Consider the following 19995-nt stretch of genomic DNA (forward strand, 5'->3'; position numbering starts at 1 on the left):
CAGCAGGAGGCCTTCCCAGGGCGTGAGCGCGCCAGGGCCTCGGCACAGCCTGCTGAGTCCCAGCTGTTCTGCCCTAGCAGATGGCGGCTGGGCAGGGAGGGATTCTGCTTTGCTCACAGCCTTGCTGGAGGAAGCCTCCCGCTCCACCTCCAGCGGCTGATGCAGCCCTGCTGTGTGCCACTCTCCTAAGGGCTCGTCTTGGCCTTCCCTTCCCCTGGAGCCCCAGTTCTGCAACCCGAGTGCCCTAAGGCTGACCCATGCGCTGGCGCCCGCCGGGGGCTGAGGGGACAGAGGGGGGTGTTTTCAAACGTGCCCAGCTGACAGCCACCTGCAGCCCACTTCCAAAACAGGCACGGAGGAGCCTGAGTCTCCCAGGCGCTTGGCAAACATGGTCCAGAGAGGCGGAGGCACAGTTTGACTCGGGGCCGAGTAGCGTGCAACATCTCAAAGGGACCAGCTGTTCCCAAGGCAGGGCTTGGCTTCCTCCTGTGCCCAGAGGTGGGGGCAGAGGTGGGCTGCCATGTCCCAAACCTTGGGCAACGGGTGGTTCAGTCGCCACAGGGCAGCACCATTTCAGGGGAAACCACCCAGTTAGTTAGCAAGACACAAGGAGTCACCGTTCTGCTCTGCTCAGCGCCGGTCAGGCCTCAGCTGGAGCCCTGGGGCCAGATCTGGGCCCCACGTTGCAGGAGAGGTGGGAAATTGGACCGGGCCCAGAGGAGGTGGAGAGGACACGAGCCGTGAGGGAAGAGGCAGCTCTGGGCTTGTTTGGTTTAGAAAAGAGAAGGCCAAGAGGGGGCAGGACAGCCGGGTGCAAGTACCTAAAAGGGTGTTACAAGAAGGAGAGAGAAAACTTGTTCTCCTTGGCCCCCGAGGATGGACAAGGAGCAATGGGCTTAACCTGCAGCCAGGGAGGTGCAGGCTGGACGTGAGGAAACACTTCCCGACTCTCAGGGTGGCCAAACACTGGAACAAACTGCTGAGGGAGGTTGTGGAATCTCCATCACTGGAGACATTTAAGACCTAGTTGGATAAACACCTAACAGGGAAGGTCTAGATGGTGCTGGGTCCTGCCATGACAGCAGGGGCCTGGACTCAATGATCTTTCGAGATCTCTTCCAGTTCTAGTGTTCTGTGATTCTACGTCCCTGGAGATCCCTGAACACATCTGGTCACTCGGGAGCAGGTCTCCTGCCAGCCCAAGCCGCTGCCGAGCCCAGATATGCTTGGTGCCTGTGGGATGATTTATGGGATTTGGGCAGGAGTAGGGCAGCGCTGGCCCTCAGGGTGCCTGACTCCCCTCCCAGCTCTGCCCATGACCTGTCACGGAGAAACAGCCTTTCTGGGCCTCTGCTCTTCTCCTGGTGCGGGAGGCAAGGACCGTTTCACAGGCTCTGGGCAGCGCCCAGCACAGCACCGGCCCTGACCACTCCCCGGGGCCCGTAGTGATGATTGGGCCCATGCATTCATTGTGGGCTCAAGTGTAAGCAGCATGTGGCAGTTCACAAGAGATCCCAACACCTCAGACATTTGGCCTGCCTGAGAAGGAACAACGGACAGTAGGGCAAGCAAGTTTAGCGCTGAATGATCTGAACGAGGGCAAGAGAGGCTGACAGCCAGCCCAAGCCCCTGTGAGCGACTCATGGACCAGGCAAGCACACACGTTCCACGAGCTGGATGAATGCACTCAAACCACTGTGTGGGATAGCAGGCCCGACTGCTGGCCAAAACACAAGGGATGAGCTCTGGCACAAGCCCTCAGCTGCTCTGGGCTCAGCCCCTACAGGCCCAGGAGCACAGCAGACTGGTGAGTTTCCTCGCGAGGGGCGGCTGCAGGTCCTGGCCATATAAGGAGCTCTGTTTTTCCCCATAACTGGGAAGAGCTCCTCCGCCCAGAGCGGGCACCAAAGATCGCCTCGTCCACAGAGCCACAGCAGAGCTGGTTCTGTTGTACTACTTGCTTTCTCCGGGTTTCTCTCCTCCTAACTTGTCTCACTCTGAGCTTCCCAGCCAGCCCCACGAGCCTCAGCACAGCAAGCACAACGGCCCTGAGCGCGCGATCTGGCTTCCAGACACCAGCTGCCCCAGACGACCTGCCAGGCAAAGCTGCCATTTGTAACTGATCAGCCACGTCACGTCCCAGAGATCCCGCCAAAGCCGCCTCTGCTGCCCTGCCTCAACTTCACCTCAGCCTAGTGCCAGGCCCCGGGCTCCCTTCACGTGCCAGCTGCCTGGACTCCAGTCACCCCTCCCCTTGGCACCCATCCGGGGGCAGCAGTGAAAAGGAGATGTTCGGCCCCCCCAGGCAGAGGCCTGACCGAGTGTGGCACTGGGGCTGGTGTAACAGGTCCAGCTCAGACACCTGATGAGCCCACCAGGGTCTCCTCCAACCCCTCCCTGGAGCGTCCCACTCCCGCCCCAAGGCTGCGCAGCTGAGAGGCCTTTGAGCCCAGGGTGTCAAAAGTAACTGGCAGGCCCTGCAGCCCAGCGCGGCGAGTGCGACAGCAGGCTGCCCACCAAGCACACAGCCCCCAGCTCCTGTTCTGAGGCAGTCACTCAGAGCCCAGGCTGTGCACGGCACTCCCGCTAACGGCTGTGATTTCAGTGCCCTCTCTCTGGGGCTGTCCCCTTGCAGCAGCCCAGGCAGCACCCTCTGGAGGGAGGCTCTATAATTAAATAGTCTCCCACTTGGCTGGTGACACCAAAGCAAACTAGCAGTCGACAGCCTGTTGGGGGCTGGGCCTGGATCAGCGCCGAGAAGAGCTGGGAGAATTTCAGCCTCTGCATCTCCACCTCTCCCGAGCAGGCAGAGGAGTGTGGAGAGAGCGTGCGCGGAGCTGAGAACAGCCAGCTGCTCTGCTGCAAGGGGTGGCCAGGAGCCATGGCAGCAGAGTAGGCACAGCTCCAGCCTGGGAGCCAGGAGAGCTGGGTTCTAGTCCTAGTCCTGCTACTGACTTACCACATGACTGTGGGCAAAAATGGGCCTCAGTTTCCCCACCCAGCATCCCTACCCTAACTACACCTCCCCCTCTGCACCCACGCTGAGTGGGGACAGCTAGGGGTCAGAGGCCATCCCCTGTGCTATGCAGCAGCTGGGCAGGGTTCTACCCTTCAGGGCATCAATCTAGAGTGCACAAAGCAACCCATCAACAGGGTAGAGAGGTGGCTGGCAGTCCAGCCCCACATCCAGAGGAGATGGAGACAGCATCACAACACCAGCTCACAAAGGCCCTGCCCCTTGGCAACAAGGAGAACCTCTGAGGGACTCATTACAGATCACGCGCCACGTTCCAATGCTTTAACCCCCCGGAAGGGCCCAGTAACAGCGCTGGCGGTTGGAGCCTTACCAGGCTTGTGCCTCTCCATGGTGCTCTCCTGGCTGGTGAGCCCTCCGGACGAGGACTCGCCGCTCGAGGTCACTTCGGGGCTGTAGCGCTGCTCCGCGGGCAGCACGGCACGCTGAGTGGCCACATATCTGCCGAAGGGAAGGGCGACAGCTGAACTGCCAAACTCGTGCTCTTAAAATAATCCTGTCTCTCATTAGCAGGTTTTGTAAAACAGGGGGCTGGGGCGGAAGGAAGCTGGGAGATGAGTAAGCAGCAGAATGTGCAATTAAAAGCCCGGCAGCGGGCACTGGCGTGCTCAGGCGCAGTGCTGCCGTGTGGAGTAAACGGACCCGAGGGCTGTCACTGGCCCGCTCACGGCACACTGCTGCAGGCATTGCCTGGGGGCTGTGCGCAGCCGTAAGCTGGCGTGGGAAGCCTCAGGCCCCGGACAGCCGATGCCCACAGCCCGCCCATGGAGCTTGGACAGGGCGATGTGACAAGGCAGCCTCCAGTGCTCTCAGCTGAGCAGATCCTCGCTGGCAGGGCTCAGCTGGACCTGTCCATCACAAGGTCCACACCCCTGGAGCCAGTCACAGGCGGGGCTGCTCTGCGCTGGGGCTGGTACATTAGCAGCCTGCTCAGTTGCTGCTCACAGGTTAAAGCTCCCTCCCTGGTGCTAGACTATGGCTGGCGCAATGCCAGCCACATGCAGGGCTGGAGAGCAGATCCCTGCTTGGACAGCCGCCTGCCAACAGGAACCACAGGGGTGCTGGGGAGGGGAGAGCTCATCACACTGGCAGGTCTCCATCACTTGACAACCTGCACACCCCTGCCAGGGAGCCCAATGAGCACCCCAGCAGCGCCGGTCAATGACCAGCCCCAGGGCTTGTCCCCAGCTGGGCACAGGGCTCTCTGAACGCCAGCCCCAGGCGAGTGCTACCAGTCCCTGCCTGCCCGGCAGCTGTACTCCACGCAGGCCAACGCCGCTGAGGGTTACCACGGGGGAAGCGTGCACTGCTCTTTGACGGATGTCGGAGCTGGCCAGCGAGGCAGAGGGAACAGCTCAGAAAGGAAAAGTTCACAACAGGCCTCTGGGCAGCTGCTTCCAGCTTCCCCAGTTCTACGCGTTGCACGGAGAGGGGGTCGGCTCCGGGACATGGCTTCTGTCCCAGCTACATGGGTATCAGCTACTGGCCAGGCCTTTGCTGAGTGCTGCAAAGCCAAGCACTGGTGTGCGTGCATGGATGTGCGCTGCCTGGGGCTCAGCTCTCCAGCTGGACCCCAGCAAACACTGAGCACCCCTCTTCGCCAGCCAGGGACACACGGCCGTTCAGTGAGGAGGAGTAAAGGCTGCTGTGACTGGCTGAACCTATGGGATGCCTTGCTAAGCTGAAACAGCTGCCACCAGGCGGCTTCCTGGGCTGAGTACATCACCCTCCCCGGGCTCGCAGAGCAGCTTACCAGAGGGAGGATGAGCTGGCAATTTCTGGGTGCCCAGAGACTTGCAAGCCCTGCAGCCAAGTGTGAGCGGTGACCTGGTGGCTAAGGGGCACTCCCTGACATCACCGCAGGGGCCTCCAGCAGGTGGCAGCAGGCAGGAGATTGGCCTACCTTTCCGGGGATGGCTTATAGCGGGTGTAAGCCGATGCTCCGGAGCCTGGAGCTGAGAAGCTGCTGGAGGGCTGGCGGTGCGGCTGGCCTCTCTCCGTCCCCGCTGGGGCAGACGAGGCAGCGTGCGGCGTCTCAGGGAAGCTAACTGGTCTGCTTCAGAGGAAGAAAGGCTGTGAGTTCTGCCCTGCGATTCAGACACACCCCAGCCCAGCCCAGCTCGCGTGTACGGCCAGCCACAGCGCCAACCCACAGAGACCAAAGAGTCAGCCTGAGGCACAAGCCTGACAGAGCAGGAGCCAAGGCAACACCCAGCAGAGCTGAGAACACGGAGAGAGCAGTCGCGTCGGCGTGCGAGTCTGGGCCAGTGGCTGGGGACCCTTCCTCCCAGCCTCATACATCACTGCATGAGCGTCCGGGGGGAGCAAGGCTGGGTGCTACTGCTGGCCCTCCCCAGCTCCACGCTGCTTACAGTGCTCAGGGCCAAGGAACGGCTGCGGAAGGGCCCTGGCCTGGCCCAGCTCTGATGTGCTTCCAGGCCTGGCGCAGGGCAGTGGAGGCATCGTGACCAGACCTCCTGCGCCAGCAGGCAGCCAAGTGCCTCAGACAGCCTGACCACACGCCCTGCGCAGGCTAAGGGACTCTGGGGGCTGCAGCCATGTGCTCAGTGCACTGGGGTCAGGCTACCCCACCAGCTGGATTTCCACAGCTGGCCCCTCAGACAGGCCCTGCCCTGCGCTTTCACGCCTGCTGTGCCTACCACAGGGCCACGGCCCAGGCGTGGGGGGCGCCCAGGGAGCTGCAGCTGGCCCACAGCCCTGCGGCGCGCACACAAGCTCCAGCGCTGATGCTGGGCTCAGCTCACACCCCAGGGCTCTCACTCGCCCAGGCCACCTCCGCCTCCACAGGGTACAGAGCACCAGGGAGCCTCCCCCACACCTGCCCCCTGCAGCTCAGCCCCCTGCCCCTCTATGCCCAAGTCACCTCCCAGCTCCCCTGTGGGGCTCGCTGCCCCGCCCCCGCATCCCACAGCTCAGCCCCCCATGCCCAGGGCACGCCTGCAGCCCAGCCACGTGCCCTGCCTTACCTCTTGCTGTGCAGGGCCTGCGGCTCGCGGTAGGGGCCGAGGGAGAACTGCTTGGGGGGCCTGGTGAGGGACTGAGCATGCCCGAGGGGTGGGGGCTCTGCCCACTTGGTGGCCTGCGAGGCGTTGTGTGAGGCAGGCCCGCTCCACTGCCATGCCGAGTGGCTGCGGTACGGCGGGCGGTGCCCTGCAGCCAGGCTCTCCGCCTCAGCCCTGTGCTCCATGGGGCTTATTTCAAAGGCCTCGGCCCATCCCCTGCAAAGCAAACAGCGCTCGTGGGCTGGCTAACGCCACCCCCTCCCCAGGCAGCGGGGCTCAGCCTGCTTCATCTCGCAGGGGCGGCGTGTCAGCGGTAGAGCTCCTGCTACTGGCGAGGACCAGCAGAGGCAGAGGAAGCCAAATAGAGATGACCTACTTAGCTACACGTGGGGAAACCGGGACACAGAACGCTACTCCCAGGCACTGCCTGGCCAGGCTGCCTTGTGCAGCTCCCACCAACCCACCAGGCCGGACTGTCAGCGACCTGACGTGACTCCGGTTCAGCGCCCTGCCGCCCCCGCCCACAGCTCTGCTGCCAAAGGGGCGCTGAGGCCACCGCTGCCGGAGACGCACGGAGAGCCCTCAGCAGCTGGCATTGCACGGGCCTGGCGGGAGGAGCTCACACAGCCCCTTCTCTGGCAGCAGCAGCAGCAGCAGCACAGGCCTAGCAAAGCAGCGCCAGCCAAGCCACCTGGGGTCAGGGCAGAGCCTGGAGGGTCTAAAGCCGACACCCTAATTATGCTGCCGCCTTTCAGAGATAAGGTGCCAAAGGCTCCCGCATGTCACCAAAGGAGAGAGAGACCAACGGCCAGAGAGAGCACCTCCGCCTGAGGGAAATCCCTCTCAGCAAGGACAGACGTGAGAGTGTGACACTGCGCCGAGCGCGCGCCGGTGCCCCCCCCCCCGCCCGTCCACTCCCCACCGCGGCGCCGCGCCGAGCGCGCGCCAGTGCCCCCCCTCCCGCTCGTCCACTCCCCACCCCGGCGCCGCGCCGAGCGCGCGCCAGTGCCCCCCCTCCCACCCGTCCACTCCCCACCCCGGCGCCGCGCCGAGCGCGCGCCAGTGCCCCCCCTCCCCTCCGTCCACTCCCCACCCCGGCGCCGCGCCGAGCGCGCGCCAGTGCCCCCCCTCCCGCCCGTCCACTCCCCACCCCGGCGCCGCGCCGAGCGCGAGCCAGTGCCACCCCTCCCGCCCGTTCACTCCCCACTGCAGCGCCGCGCCGAGAGCGCGCCAGTGCCACCCCTCCCCCCATTTACTCCACACTGCAGCGCCGCGCCGAGCGCGCGCCAGTGCCACCCCTCCCCCCCATTTACTCCACACCGCAGCGCCGCGCCAGTGCCCCCCCCCCATTTACTCCACACCCCAGCACTGCGCCCCATCCCTTTATTCCACACTGCAGCAGTGTGCACCATAAGCACAACAGCGCCATACCTGCTCTACATTTCTTCCACACTGCAGCACTGAATGCTGTGAGCATGCCAGGGCCACGCCTGCTCTCTGTTTACGCCATGTCTGAACTCTCTCCTGGAAGGCGCTGCACAGCCTTACTGACCACCAGAAACTGCAGCTCCACAGCAGGGGACGCAGAGGGCTTTGAGGCTGCAAGGTCCACACTGCTCTCCTTCCCCAATGCAAATGGGCCCTAAGAGACTCTGGGTGTCAGGCCTCAGGGATGTTCCCCCTCTGCCACTGGCCAGGTGCAGGAAGGACAGAGTCCTGTCCTTGCTGCATAGGGGCAGCTGCAGCAGTCTGCCCAGGCCCTGTGACCTGGCTACCAACTGAGAAATGGGCTCTGATGCTACAGGAAAGCTTCTTGACCCTGCTGCTAACTGGCACCAGTTGCACAGTGAGGTCACCCCCAGGCCTCAGCTGGCAAGCCAGGGCATGAGCAAGCCTCTTGCTCCCACTCCTAGCTAACCTCACATCCACAAGAGCCGAGCTTAGCTCCCTTTAAGCTGTGACCAGTACAGCACCTGCCTCCTGCTCTACGACATCAGCCGCCTTGCTTCGAAAGCAGCTCCCATCCCTACAACCCACGACCACACCAGGGCTACCACTCCTGTGCAGCACTCGGTCCGCGTGGAGGCTGGGGTTTCATTTGGGAGGAGAAGCTGCCTACAAGTTTATCAGTGTCTCAACTTGCCCTGCAAAGCTGCCGAGCAGGCGTGGCTTAGACGTCAAAGCCCAGAGAAAGCTGCAGGGCCCATGCAACTCTGTTCTTAAATGGGCCCAACTTAACCGTATTCAAGCCAGAGAGCTCCGAGCAATGCCCGGCTCCCAGCAGCTCAGCTTGTCAGGTGGCTCTACTGCCATTCAGACAGGCCTGGCCTGGCCAGCTGGCTCTCATGCGTCAGGCAGGATCACAGGCCCATCAGGCACCAGGATGGCCTCACTTGGGGCCAGCTGTTCCCCAGGGGAGCAGGCCAGGCATACCACCTGCAGTTTTCTTCCTTTTAACAAAACCTTAGTAGCAGCTTCCTGCGGGGCAGAGGGACACAGGGCCGTGAGTCAAACCTGAACACCAGGGGCTGCCTGCACTGCGGTGGGGTAGCACTGAGGTTCACTGGGCCCTTGGGGCAAAGCACTGGCGGCATGACCCGGGGGCGGGGAGTACCTGCGAGGAACGCCATCCTCATGTGGCGGGATGATGACCACCTTCACCGTGACGGACGTCCGCAACAGGTCAATCATCTGGTCGTGGGAGAGCGTCACCACGGCCACTTTACAGATCTCCACCAGCCGGCTGCCCTGCCGGAGCCCCGCCTGCCACGCAAACCCGTAATCTTCCACCTCTGCCACTGTCCCGTCGTACTTCACGTGGAAGCCGAGCTGGCCCAGCCCGTTCCTCCGCAGCGTCATGTCCACCGTCTCACAGCCGGTGGTCATCACCTGGAGGGCGCACAGAGCGGCAGTCAGCAGCCTACGCCCCACCCCAGCTCTCCCCTGGATGGGCAGCAGTGGTTGAACCTTGCCAGTGGCCTCAGCCCTGCTGCCCCCCACCACAGGGGCTGCTCACAAGAGCTTGGGGGCTCGCCTGTGGGCACTCCGACCACGTGCCCAGTGGGGCAGTCCAGCTCTGCTCCCTGCTCACACTCCCGCCAGGCGCTGGTGTTTTTTCACAAGCCCGGCACCTTACCTGCCTTCCAGTCAGCCAGGCTTGACAAAGAGCAACAGCAAGAGCCTCTGGGAGCCCGGCTGCCCTTGCTGCTGTTGGCTCTGTGGAGACCAGCAGGTTGCACCATGGACAGCGTGGGTGAACCTGCCTCCTGCAGCGCTCTGCACACCTCCCCTGGCCTCTGCATTTCACCTCTGCCCAGCACTGGAGACTCCAGGGCTCCCCCTTGCACCCGAAGAGCTTAGAGAAGGGAATTGGGCCCCTGGCAGACAGCCTGATCCTGGTCTCACTGACTGGATCCCCCTGCTCACTGCCCAGGAAACAGGCTGCAAATGGCATAACCAGACACGAGCCTGAGACAGTCACCTGGAATCCTGTAGCCCCACGGTCCCACGTGTGACCCCACCACAGCCACGTGCAGTGGTAACATTCTGCCCATACCACTGAGCAGGCAGCCAAGTGTGGGGAGCGGGGGATCTGGCGGTTAGAGCAGGGGGCTGGGAGCCAGGACTCCTGGGTTCCATCCCACAGCTCAGGGAGGGGAGTGGGGCCTGGTGGTTAGACTGGAGGGGCTAGGAGCCAGGCTTCCCTGGTTCCTGTCATGGGTAGGAAAGCAGAGTGGGGTCTGGTGGTTAGAGCAAGGGGCTGGGAGCAGGACTCCTGGGATCCGTCTCCAGTTTTGCCACCTTGGACAGTGTCTCCTTCCCCCTCCCCATCTCCTTTGTCCATCTCTTCTATTAAGAGGAGAGACTTCAGAGCAGGGACCGTCTGCACAGCATCCAGCCCCATGGGGCCGCTGGGTGTGACAGCTTTGCTCCTACCTTGAATCGCTGCACAATTTCCTTGATGTCTTCAGGGCTGCTGTCCAAGGCCTGGATGGAGATGTGGTCCCCCCTCCCATAGAAGATCTTGAGGGCCAGGGCTTCAGGAGACCAGCCGATCACATCCCCACAGAAGCAGTTGAACACCACCTCCTTGGTGCTGAGGTCAAGCAGGACGATGAACTCACTGGAGATCCCCAAGACACACTCAACCTCGACCCCCTGTGAAAAGTCCTGGGCTGAGACACGCCAGGCAATGGCGCCAGAGCTGGATAGCTCTGCTCCCACCCGCGCCTTCATCTTCTCCTTCTTCTTGGAGGTCAGGGAGATGAGGTTGAATTTGCCGCTGGAGTCAATGGGCGTGGCAGTGATGTAGTTCTCTGCCAGGTCCTTCAAGTACTCCTGCCTGGTGCGTGTTGCCATGGTGTGGAACTTGTCAGACTTGTGAGCCGCATGCTCTGCGCTGATCACCTTGGCCAGTAAGAAGTCTCTGAAGACATCAGATTTGCGGAAGGTGATGCCGCTGGGGATGGGGGGGCCAAAGGGAGGAACATCTTTGGATCTGGTCACAGCCACGCTTAGGGAAGGAAAGGTGGGAAGAGGGAGAAGAAAAGCCACTTAGAGAAGCTAATCTCCTGCTAGTGCAACAGTTCAGCACATGCACCTAGGGTGTCATGTTGCCTGGGGCTTTCGGTGCATCCGGAGCAAGGTGCCTGTTGAAAAGGGGCTGCTCAGCACCAGTCAAAACTCTGGCCCCTGAAAGACGCCTACAAGTTTGGCAGAGACTTCCTTGGCCCAACCTGCCCCTAACCCTGCTGGGGTCTCCGAGAGCTTCCCATGCTCGCATTAGAACAGCGGCGGCAGCTCTCTTTATGCACTCAGCTGTCACAGCTGCAGGAATGTTAACTAAACGCACTTACCCCCTCATGGCTGTATAATTCTCCAGGCAATCACAGAACACCAGCACAGGAAGGGACCTCAAGGAGTCATCAAGTCCCAGCCCCTGCCCTCACGGCAGGACCAGGCACCATCCAGACCAGCCCCGCTAGGTGTCTGTCTAACCCGCTCTTACAGATCTCCTGAGATGGAGATTCCACGGCCTCCCCAGGCAATTTATCCCAGTGTTTGACCACCCCGACAGTTAGGAAGTTTTTCCTAATGTCTAACCTAACTCTCCCTTGCTGCAGTTCACACCCATTGCTCCTTGTCCTAACCCCAGAGGCAAAGAAGAAAGTTTTCTGCCTTCTCCCTGTAACACCCTTTTAGGTATTCGTAAACCACTATCATCTCCCCCCACCCCGCAGTCCTTCTCTTTTCTAAACTAAACAAGCCCAGTTCTTTCAGTCCCTCCTCGCTCGTGTTCTCTCAGCCTTTCATCGTTCTTGTCGCTCTTCTCTGGACCTTCTCCAATTTCTCCACATCTTTCTTGACGTTTGGTGCTCAAAACTAGACACAATACTCCAGCTGAGGCCTAATCAGCGCTGAGTAGAGCGGAGGAATGGCCTCTCGTGTCTTGCTCACAATACTTCTGTTCATGCATCCCAGAATCACGTTTGCTTTGCAACAGCGTCACACTGCTGACTCTCATTTAGCTTGTGGTCCACTGTAAACCCTAGATCCCTTTCTGGACAGTCGCTTCCCATTCTGTATGTGTGAAACTGATTGTTCCTTCCTAACTGGACTACTCTGCATTTGTTTTTCTTAAACTCTGTCCTATTTACTTCAAACCAGTTCTTTAGTTTGTCAGGACTGTTTTGAATTCTGACCCTATCCTCCAAAGCAGTTGCAACCCCTCCCAGCTTGGTGGTATCTGCAAACGTAATAAGTGCACTCTCTTTGCCAATATCTGAATTGTTGATGAAGGTATTGAATAGAACTTGCCCCAAAACAGACCCTGTGGAACCCCACTTGTGATGCCCTTCCAGCGTCACTGCGAACCATTAATACCCACTGAGAACAGTTATCCAGGCAGTTATGCACCCACCTTTAGAATAACCCCATCTATGTCTAAATAGGCCCAGTTTATTGATAAGACCATGCTAGACCATACCAAATGCCTTGCTAAATTCTAGGTATACCATGTCCTCTGCTCTTCCCTTAGTTAATTCATTGCATCTCACAGAGCCATCAGCGCAAATGTAGCCTGAGACCTCACTAGCGTAACCGGCCTCCTTCCAGCCCGGCACGTGCAGCCAGTTGAGCGGCGGGGCTGAGAGCAGAGGTGACGGTCGTTGCACCGGCACACAGCACACGAGCCGGCAGCAGGAGAGTGAGGGATGGGTTAGCAGCAGGTACGGCTTACCTATAGCAAACGTTATCAGTGCAGGGGCTGTGGGCTCGGACAATGATAAAGACATGCTGGAAGTGGGACCGGACATTCTGGGGGGTGAAAGGCAACGCTCCAGGCTCTTGGAAGATGATTGTGACTATGTCGTTTCCTATGTGCCGCTTCCTTAGTAGCTACCGAGGTAAGAACAAGCGCACAGGTTAGTGCCCGGCCCAGCTGGGCTTGCAGGGCACCAGCACTGTTACTCTGAGGCCAGACAGCATGAACAAGCAAGCGTGGGCAAGGCAGAGGCCCCTCGCCGCAGGTCTGACCCAGCACAGACAGAGCCATGAGATTCAGAATGCTGAAGCAACTGCCGTGTGCAGACCCCAAGTTGCTGGCAGCAGCAAGGGGAGTGGGCTCAGCCTTCACCTGCCAAGCCACCCCCATCGTGTCACCATGTTCCTCCGGAGCACGGGGAAGGACTCTGCAGTGCCCCAGCCACAGGCATGGCCAGTGTGCACTGAGGGGGGCGCGTCTGCCGGCAGGACTCTTTGGTTGAACTCTCCATGCCCACGGCCCAGCACCTTTGCAGGCCAGGAAAGGTATCGGGACTCGCAGGCCAGTCCCTGACAGCCAGTGCAATCGGGAGCCTGGCTCCAGGTACAGACCTGGGTTGCGAGGGGCAGGATCCCAGCTGCTATTCACCCCCAGCCTGGCACTGGGGGGCGGGGAGGGCTGTGGCGCAATGGGCAGCAGACCTGGGTTTTCTTCCCAACTCTGCCAGACTCCCCCACATGACCTGGGCCAAGTAATTTAGTTGGGCTGGGTGGCAGTTCTCACCCGCCCAGCGGGGACAGCAGCAACACCTGCCCTGCCTTCCCTCTTCCCCACCGGGGGTCTGAGGATAGTCCACTGAAGAGCATGAGACAGAGCACAGATGCTGCTCCTCCCTTGCTCATCTCCCAGCCCCCCGGCCTCAGAGACAGGCTGGGGAGCGAGGGGAATGGTGGGACTCATTACTGGACCCACACCATTGGCAGCCAGGGCTGGGCAGCAGGTCGGCAGCCCAACTGGACTCAGCACGCAGGAGATCCAGGGCTCTCCAGTAACCTGGCTCCCCGAGCAGAAGGCCGGTTTACCTGCTGCCTGTTGTTGAGCGTGTAGGGGAGCATAGTGGATACGTGGAACATGATCTCGTAGTCCTGGTACGTGGTGTACAGCGAGTGGGTGCCGGTGGAGTCAGCTGCCGAGCAGAGCAAGAGAAGAGACTCCATGAGGAGGAAGCAAGCCCAAGCACTGCGCGTGCGACGCAGCACACAGGCCATGCCACTAGCTCCCACTGCCTGCTCCGCCAAGAGCTCGGTGGCAGCAGGACCCATGTTGCGCCCTGCAGCCATGGGCTCCGAGTGCCCGGCGCCAGGTGGCAGTGCTCCCGCTGGCAGACCCCCGGTGCGCACAGCAGCACTCACTCTTGGTGTCCAGCTGGGCCGCGTACTTGTTGAAGGCTTTCAGACAGACCTTCTCCCCGAGCAGGGAGAGGAACTCTTCGAAGGCTGGCCCAGCCTCCTCGTTGTTGTACATCTCCTCCTCGGAGCTCTGGCCTGCCTTGCAGTACAGGATCCCCACCTTGTGCTTCCGGCAGAGCTGTGGGGGGTGCGAATGGGGGTGAGATACTGCTTGGCCTAGCACCAGTCTCCCACCCCAGCCCAAATCAGGGTGCCAAGCCTGGCCCAGCTCAGCACAGCCCACAGATTGGGGAGCTCAAAGGGGCCTAGGTGATTTAGGAGCACATGTCCCATCTACAAGGGGCTGGCACCCCAAGGCCTAGCTCTGCTCTGAGACCAGCTTTCTGCCTTCGCAAACAGGCTGCTAATGGACGCATGCCACGCCCCCTCCCACCCAGCGCAATGCTGACCCCAAGCCAGCCTCTCAGCCCTGTTCTCAAGGTGCTGGTGGCAGCAGGACCCCTGGAGGCCAGAACGCAGCTCAGCACTACCTGCACAGGACTCACCCCCTGCTCATCAAGTTTCAGGAGCTGCTCAGTGACTTTGGGCGTGTTCATGGCAAGCCGCAGACAATGGGTGTTCAGCTCGGGCACCACGTGCTCCAGCACGTCCTTCAGGGGCAGGCCTCGCGCCATCCCATGCTTGGCGGTGCTGGGGATCGCATCTTCCAGAATGGACCCTCGCAGGGTTACAAGCTGCACCCAAACATACGGAAGGCAGGAAAGAGGAGCAGAGCTGTTAGAACCGTGGCTCACAACAGGCTTGCTACTCTCTGGGAGACAGCCTGGCTTCATGCCCATCGCCCGCTGCAGGGCTTCAGACACCATCCACTGAGAGCTCACCACAGAAAGTCTGCTCAGGAGGAGATGGCCTCGCTTCAGGAGGCCTCAAGCGTGCTGTGCTTCTGCCCTGGCACACCAGCATCTTAGCTAACCCACAGGGATGAGCTTCCCTCTGTGCTCTCTTGACTCAGTAACCAGTGCACCTGAAGGCCTCCACTCATACAAACCAATCTACAAGCAAAGCCAAGTTTCAGCATTCAACACGCTACTGATTTGTGTAAAGATAGAACCTAGTCCCCAACTGCACCAGGGCCCCAGCTGAGATCTGGGAGCCACCCAGACCCATGGCTGAGACTGGGGCCCCCTCTGGGGCTAGGCACTGCCCAGACCCTGGCTGGGGCAGTCTAACTCAGAGCTCTCAGTTGAAAGATACAAAACAGCCCAAACTGGGACAAAGGGAGGATCATTCCCACACCCCAGACAGGGAAACTGAGGCCCACAGAGACGCAGTGTCCTGGCCAAGGTCAGATGGGGAAACTTTCTGAAGTTCCAGCTGAACCCTGTCACCCCCACAAAGCTCCGCCCCCTTTTTACAAGTAAAAGTAATAGTGCAAAACCTCTCTCTGCGATCCCCACCAGCGTGCATGTGCCCGTCCAAAGACGGCCGACCGCTGGAACCTCTCAGCCCCAGCACTGACTGCAGCCGCACACGCTCCCTGTAGCACTAGGCAGCCCCTCTGCCTGCTCCAGGGCCCTCTTCCCTTGTTACTGCAGAGGCCAGACCAGGGGTGCACCAGAAATCTCCATTCCAGGCCATCAGCGTCCACACTTGTGAAGGCCAGTGCAGTGGAAAATCACCAACAACGCACTCCTTGTGATGAGTCTGAGGCCTGGGTGAAGCCACAAACAAAAGCACTGAGTGGACGCTATTGCCCCAAGCTGCTGTATGAGGCAATCTAGCTATAGTGCAGAACAGAGAAGAGGCACAAGAGGCCGGAGCACTCCCAGCGCACCACTCGGGGAGGACCGGACCACCGGGACAGCTTAACCCTGCCACCCAGGACAAGGGGGGCTCCCGCGAAGGCAGGGAATACCTGAGGGAAGAGGGTCGTCCCTGTCCGGCGGGGAGCCTCCGTGCGCTTGTGAAACAACTGCTGGAGCTTCAATGTCACACTAGATCTTCGGTTTGCTGTGTGGGGTTACTGGCCTTGATCTAATTTGGCCGGCTGAGCTCTCAACACCGCTGTGAGCCCGCCGCATGCTGCTGGCACAAGCCCGTGGCTGGAGCCCTTGGGCCCAGCCCGGCAGCAGGACAGCTAAGCCCACTAAAACGTCACAGCTGTGGCCTGTGAGCTTATGGCAAGCCAGGGCGCCCTCTGCTGGGGGCCAGCCAGAACTCAGGGGAACATCTACACTGCAAGGTGCCAGGGTTGGGGGACGTGTCAGGCGTGGTAGGGAACCCCAGCTTCAGCCCCAACTTCCCTAAGATGTGTTCAATCCCCAGGCTCTGGTGCGCACACTGCAGTAATCACAGGCCAGGGTCCCTGGCCACTGTCGCATGAGAGCTGTTGGCCTGGCAGAGATGCTCATTACTGGGTTTTAAAACGAACACAAGAACCAGTATTGAGCCAGCGCCCCAGGGTTGCACCAAATCTTGTGCCATGTGGGCCAAAGCTGGTGATTCACTGAATCTGTCTGTGCTGCTGCTGTTTCGATCATGTTCGCCTGGGAAGTTGTAAGCGGCGGCTCCGGGCTTGTAGCTGAATAGTTAGGCCACAATAGGATGTGGGACAATCCCCTATGAAAGACTGAAGCACAGCAGACTCCAATCCATCGGAGGGATTTAGCTGGGACGTGACACCCACTTGTTCTCAATGGCAGAATGCCCTAAAAAAGGACAGACAGGTGACCTGATCATGGGATTCTCCAATGCGCATGTGAGCCCAGGGAGCGGTTTCCCTCCACGTGGGCAAGGCTATAAAAGGGATCCTGGCAGTCACCGTTTGCTCTCCAATCTCCAGGCTGTGGTTTGCCAGAACATCTCTGCTATGAGCTGAGCCTGACTGGGCTACTGGCCCATCCTGACAAAGGGTGTACTCCATAGACTACCAAGCTAGCGGCCCATCTGCTGCAGCCTGCATCAGGGAATTTATAACTGATGTCTGTCATTTGGTCTCTAACCATTTCATTCTAACCCTCCTCCTTTCTTTCTTTTATTAATGAACCTTTAGATTCTAAAAGGACTGGCATAGTTTTGGGTAGGATCTAAGTACACATTGACCTGGGACTCTGGCTGGTCCCTTTAAGGACTAGAAAGATGGGTGTGGAGTTGGTGAGGTTGGTTTCCATAACCCCTCATCTGCATAAGGAGGGATACTTGTTGTAGCACAAGGGAAGCTGGAGTGCTTAAGGGTTTGGCCTGTGTAACTTCCGGCTAGCCAGTGAGGCGGCAGAGGTGCTCTTTGTGATTGGCTTGGTGTGCATTATATAGGAGGGCCGATGGTCCTGGGCTGTAAGTGGCCTGGTTTTAAGCAATTTGCCCAGGTCTGGTTCTTTAGCAGTGCCTGGAAACCTCCACCTACTACAGAGGGCACTTTGCTTCTCAACAGAGTGGGCTGCTGAGCGCTTGAGCCCTGCAAATCCATGGTACCACAGCCACGGATGCGGATTCTCCGCAGCTCAGCTTTGCGGCTGTGATATGCATTTCGTATCTGTTCCGGGCTCTACCGATTGCTGGTGTAGACAGGACTAAGCAAGTTGCCCCATAGAATTGGGGGGGGCCTCCTGGCTGACTCATGGGACCTGAGCTCACATTGCCAAGCTCAAGGGCTCAACTCCAGCCGCTGGCACACCCTTGCCTGCTCCCCAGCCTTGCTATTTGCTCTTCTGGTAAGAAGAGAAGAGCGGGTGACAGCTGCAGAGCTGGTGTTGTCTGCAGCTGCTCCAGCCCTCTCCCTGAGACCTCCCCAGCACAAAGGTGACAAGCCAGCTCCCCTCCTACACCACCACGTGAGGCAGCTGGGCTCAATGGGTAGAGCACTGGGCTAGAATCAGGAGATAAGCTCTGCCACCGACCTGCACAGAGACCTTGGGTGAGATTTGGCCCTGCCTCAGTTTCCTCTCCTGCTCATCTTATCTAGCTCCTACAAAGAAGGAGCTTCTCCAATCAAGATATGCACCCTGAGGCACTTATCTTGTGTGGGCCTGATGGTGCCCACAACACAAACAGCAGGGGCCTGCTCAGGCAGATATCACAGCGCACCACAATCACTCCCCACAGCCCTGTGAAGCAGCCGGGTCCTGGCAGTATGCTCCACACCCCTGGCTGCAGAGGGGTGTGCTGTGTACAGGGCTTCCTTGGAGCAGCCTGATCCATGTACCTCAGCCAGCAGGGCCCACAGGGACTGAGCGACACTGGCACTGCTGCTCGCAGAGCCTCGTACGGCACTGCCCTGAGCGCTCCGAGGGAGACAGAGAACGCTGCAGTGGTGCAGGAGGCTGGATGCGGAATGGCTCTGCACAGCAGTTCTCAGCACGCAGCTGCACTGTGACCCTCACGGCCAGTCAGGTAGCCCATGGGATGCAGCCAGGCTGGGAACCACTGCTCTAGCACTGGGCCGAGAGGAAGAGGTCCCCTATCTCGAGGGCTGGGACAGTTTAACAGGACAGCAGGCCGACATCCCAGCTGGCAGAGTTGCCTGAGGACAGGAATGGCTGTTTAAGGACACCCTGCAGATGTTAAAAGGAGCTCTCCCTCCCCACAGGGCAATGAGCCTCCTAGTCTGTCTTTACCCTGCTAATTCAGCCAGGTGATGTGCTAGAGCTCTCAACACCCTATGTGTAAGTGACCACACAGCTGCTGCACAGAGTTTCTGGTGGCATGCAAGGGGGACTGGTCCAGCCCAGCTCCTGCCTGACCCCTGGGCTGCTGGGAATATGGCTGGGGAAGGCTTAGCTCCTAGCAGCTCAGCAGCATTCTGCTAAACTACCCCAGCCATGGCACCTCCCTAGCCCACCTGCAGGAAAGCGCATATGCAGCTTGTAGTAGTCCTTAGCTGAGTCCGGGCCTGACCCTCCAGCTCAGAGCACCTGAGTGCTGTGCTGCTGGAACCTGGCCGGGAAGCACAGCAGAAGTCGGCTTCTGCCCCATGGGATGAGGCTGGGGGCCTCTCAGACACACGTCCACCTCCAACAGTTTTAACAGGCTGTTTTCAAAGCCCCTCTACATGCAGAATACAAACACACTCTGGCAGCCTGGGCTGCCCTGGAGGAGAGGACATACCTCACTGGTCCGGAAGATAATCCTGTACTGGTACTGGGGCCCATGGTCTTTATGATCCTCCAACTTCTCTCTCCTGATGCTCACGGCCACTGGTCCCAGCTTCTCGTCCACTCCAAAGTAGTTGGAATGCTCTGAAAAAGCAAGGAGATGACTTGCCAGGGACCGGTGGCAGGCACCGCTTTCTCCCAAGCCGGGCAGGGGCGCTGTTTGAGTGCATGGCATCTGGGAGACATGGGTCACTGATGTGCTGCACTAGTCGAGGTGAGACACCACCACCGTAAAGGGCCTGGCCCCTCCACAGCCTTGTGGGGAAGCTCGTTTTCTAGCAATCACAAATACCAGAGGGGATGTTCTGGTGTGCTCAGGCTAGTGCTGGCAAACCCACCAGGGCCACAAGCTACCTCAGGGTTATTGTTCTACAAGCCCAGAACAACCAGTCCGCTACCAAAGAGCATTTCATAAGCCCGGCCCCAGAAACAACCCTACAACCAGCAGCCAGGTGTGGAGAGAGTCACAACAAACTTGGTAACGTTTCAGCTGCTCACCCCCTTGTGTGAGGGCACGAGGCGGCTGACAGGCCGTGGCCCTCCTGACACAATTAGCCTGCTGAAGGACAAGTTGCTCTCACGCAGTAGCAACAGTTCTCAGAGGTGCCTCGCTGGGGGTGCGCCATGGAAGTGTCGGCGCAGCCCGGTGCGGTGGATTGGGAGATTTGCAGAGCAGTACCCCACACCCTGCGCGCTGCATATGCGCAGGAGCCAGCCAGTGACGTCGCTGCAAGGAGCAGAGCGCGCGGCACAGCTCTCCTGTTCCTTCTCCACCTGAACTTAGAGACTTCAAGCAGGGGAGGGAGAGCCCACAGAGCACCCACAGGGAACTGCTGTTACTGCATGAAAGTGAGTAACTTGTTCTCCTGCGAGTGCTCCACACAGGCCACTCCATAGCGATACCCAGTTGCTGGAGGTGGGGATTTGAGTCTAAGCGGAGTGATGTAAAACAGCATCTGCCAAGGCAGCGGGAGGTATCAGCCCTTTGTGCAGCACATAACACCGTCCAAACGCATGGTGTGCGGCCCACACGGCCGCTCTACAGATGCCCACCAGAGGGACATCGCTTGTGTCAAGGGGGCTCCCATAGTCTGTGGCGGCTGCTTGCTCTAAGCTG

The 19995-nt window shown here is 59.9% G+C and overlaps 1 protein-coding gene across 10 annotated transcripts in view; it reads right to left on the minus strand.

The window, feature by feature from the left end:
* The window catches only part of SIPA1L3 (signal induced proliferation associated 1 like 3), a 143400-nt gene that overhangs the window by 11005 nt on the left and 112400 nt on the right, over positions 1–19995 (minus strand). For 8 of the 10 annotated variants that reach the window (XM_075015958.1, XM_075015957.1, XM_075015959.1 and 5 more), the window contains exons 3-12: positions 18832–18962; positions 14274–14462; positions 13732–13906; positions 13402–13505; positions 12296–12453; positions 9994–10570; positions 8672–8946; positions 6022–6273; positions 4938–5090; positions 3348–3475 (exon numbers count right to left, since the gene is read on the minus strand). In XM_075015958.1, coding sequence (XP_074872059.1) covers positions 3348–3475; positions 4938–5090; positions 6022–6273; positions 8672–8946; positions 9994–10570; positions 12296–12453; positions 13402–13505; positions 13732–13906; positions 14274–14462; positions 18832–18962 — 2142 coding nt within the window. The remainder of the gene's footprint in view (positions 1–3347; positions 3476–4937; positions 5091–6021; positions 6274–8671; positions 8947–9993; positions 10571–12295; positions 12454–13401; positions 13506–13731; positions 13907–14273; positions 14463–18831; positions 18963–19995) is intronic. The other 2 variants (XM_075015952.1, XM_075015954.1) reach the window with 1 other exon arrangement.

Source organism: Carettochelys insculpta, chromosome 22, assembly GCF_033958435.1.
Source record: "Carettochelys insculpta isolate YL-2023 chromosome 22, ASM3395843v1, whole genome shotgun sequence".
In the NCBI taxonomy this organism is placed as follows: domain Eukaryota; kingdom Metazoa; phylum Chordata; order Testudines; family Carettochelyidae; genus Carettochelys; species Carettochelys insculpta.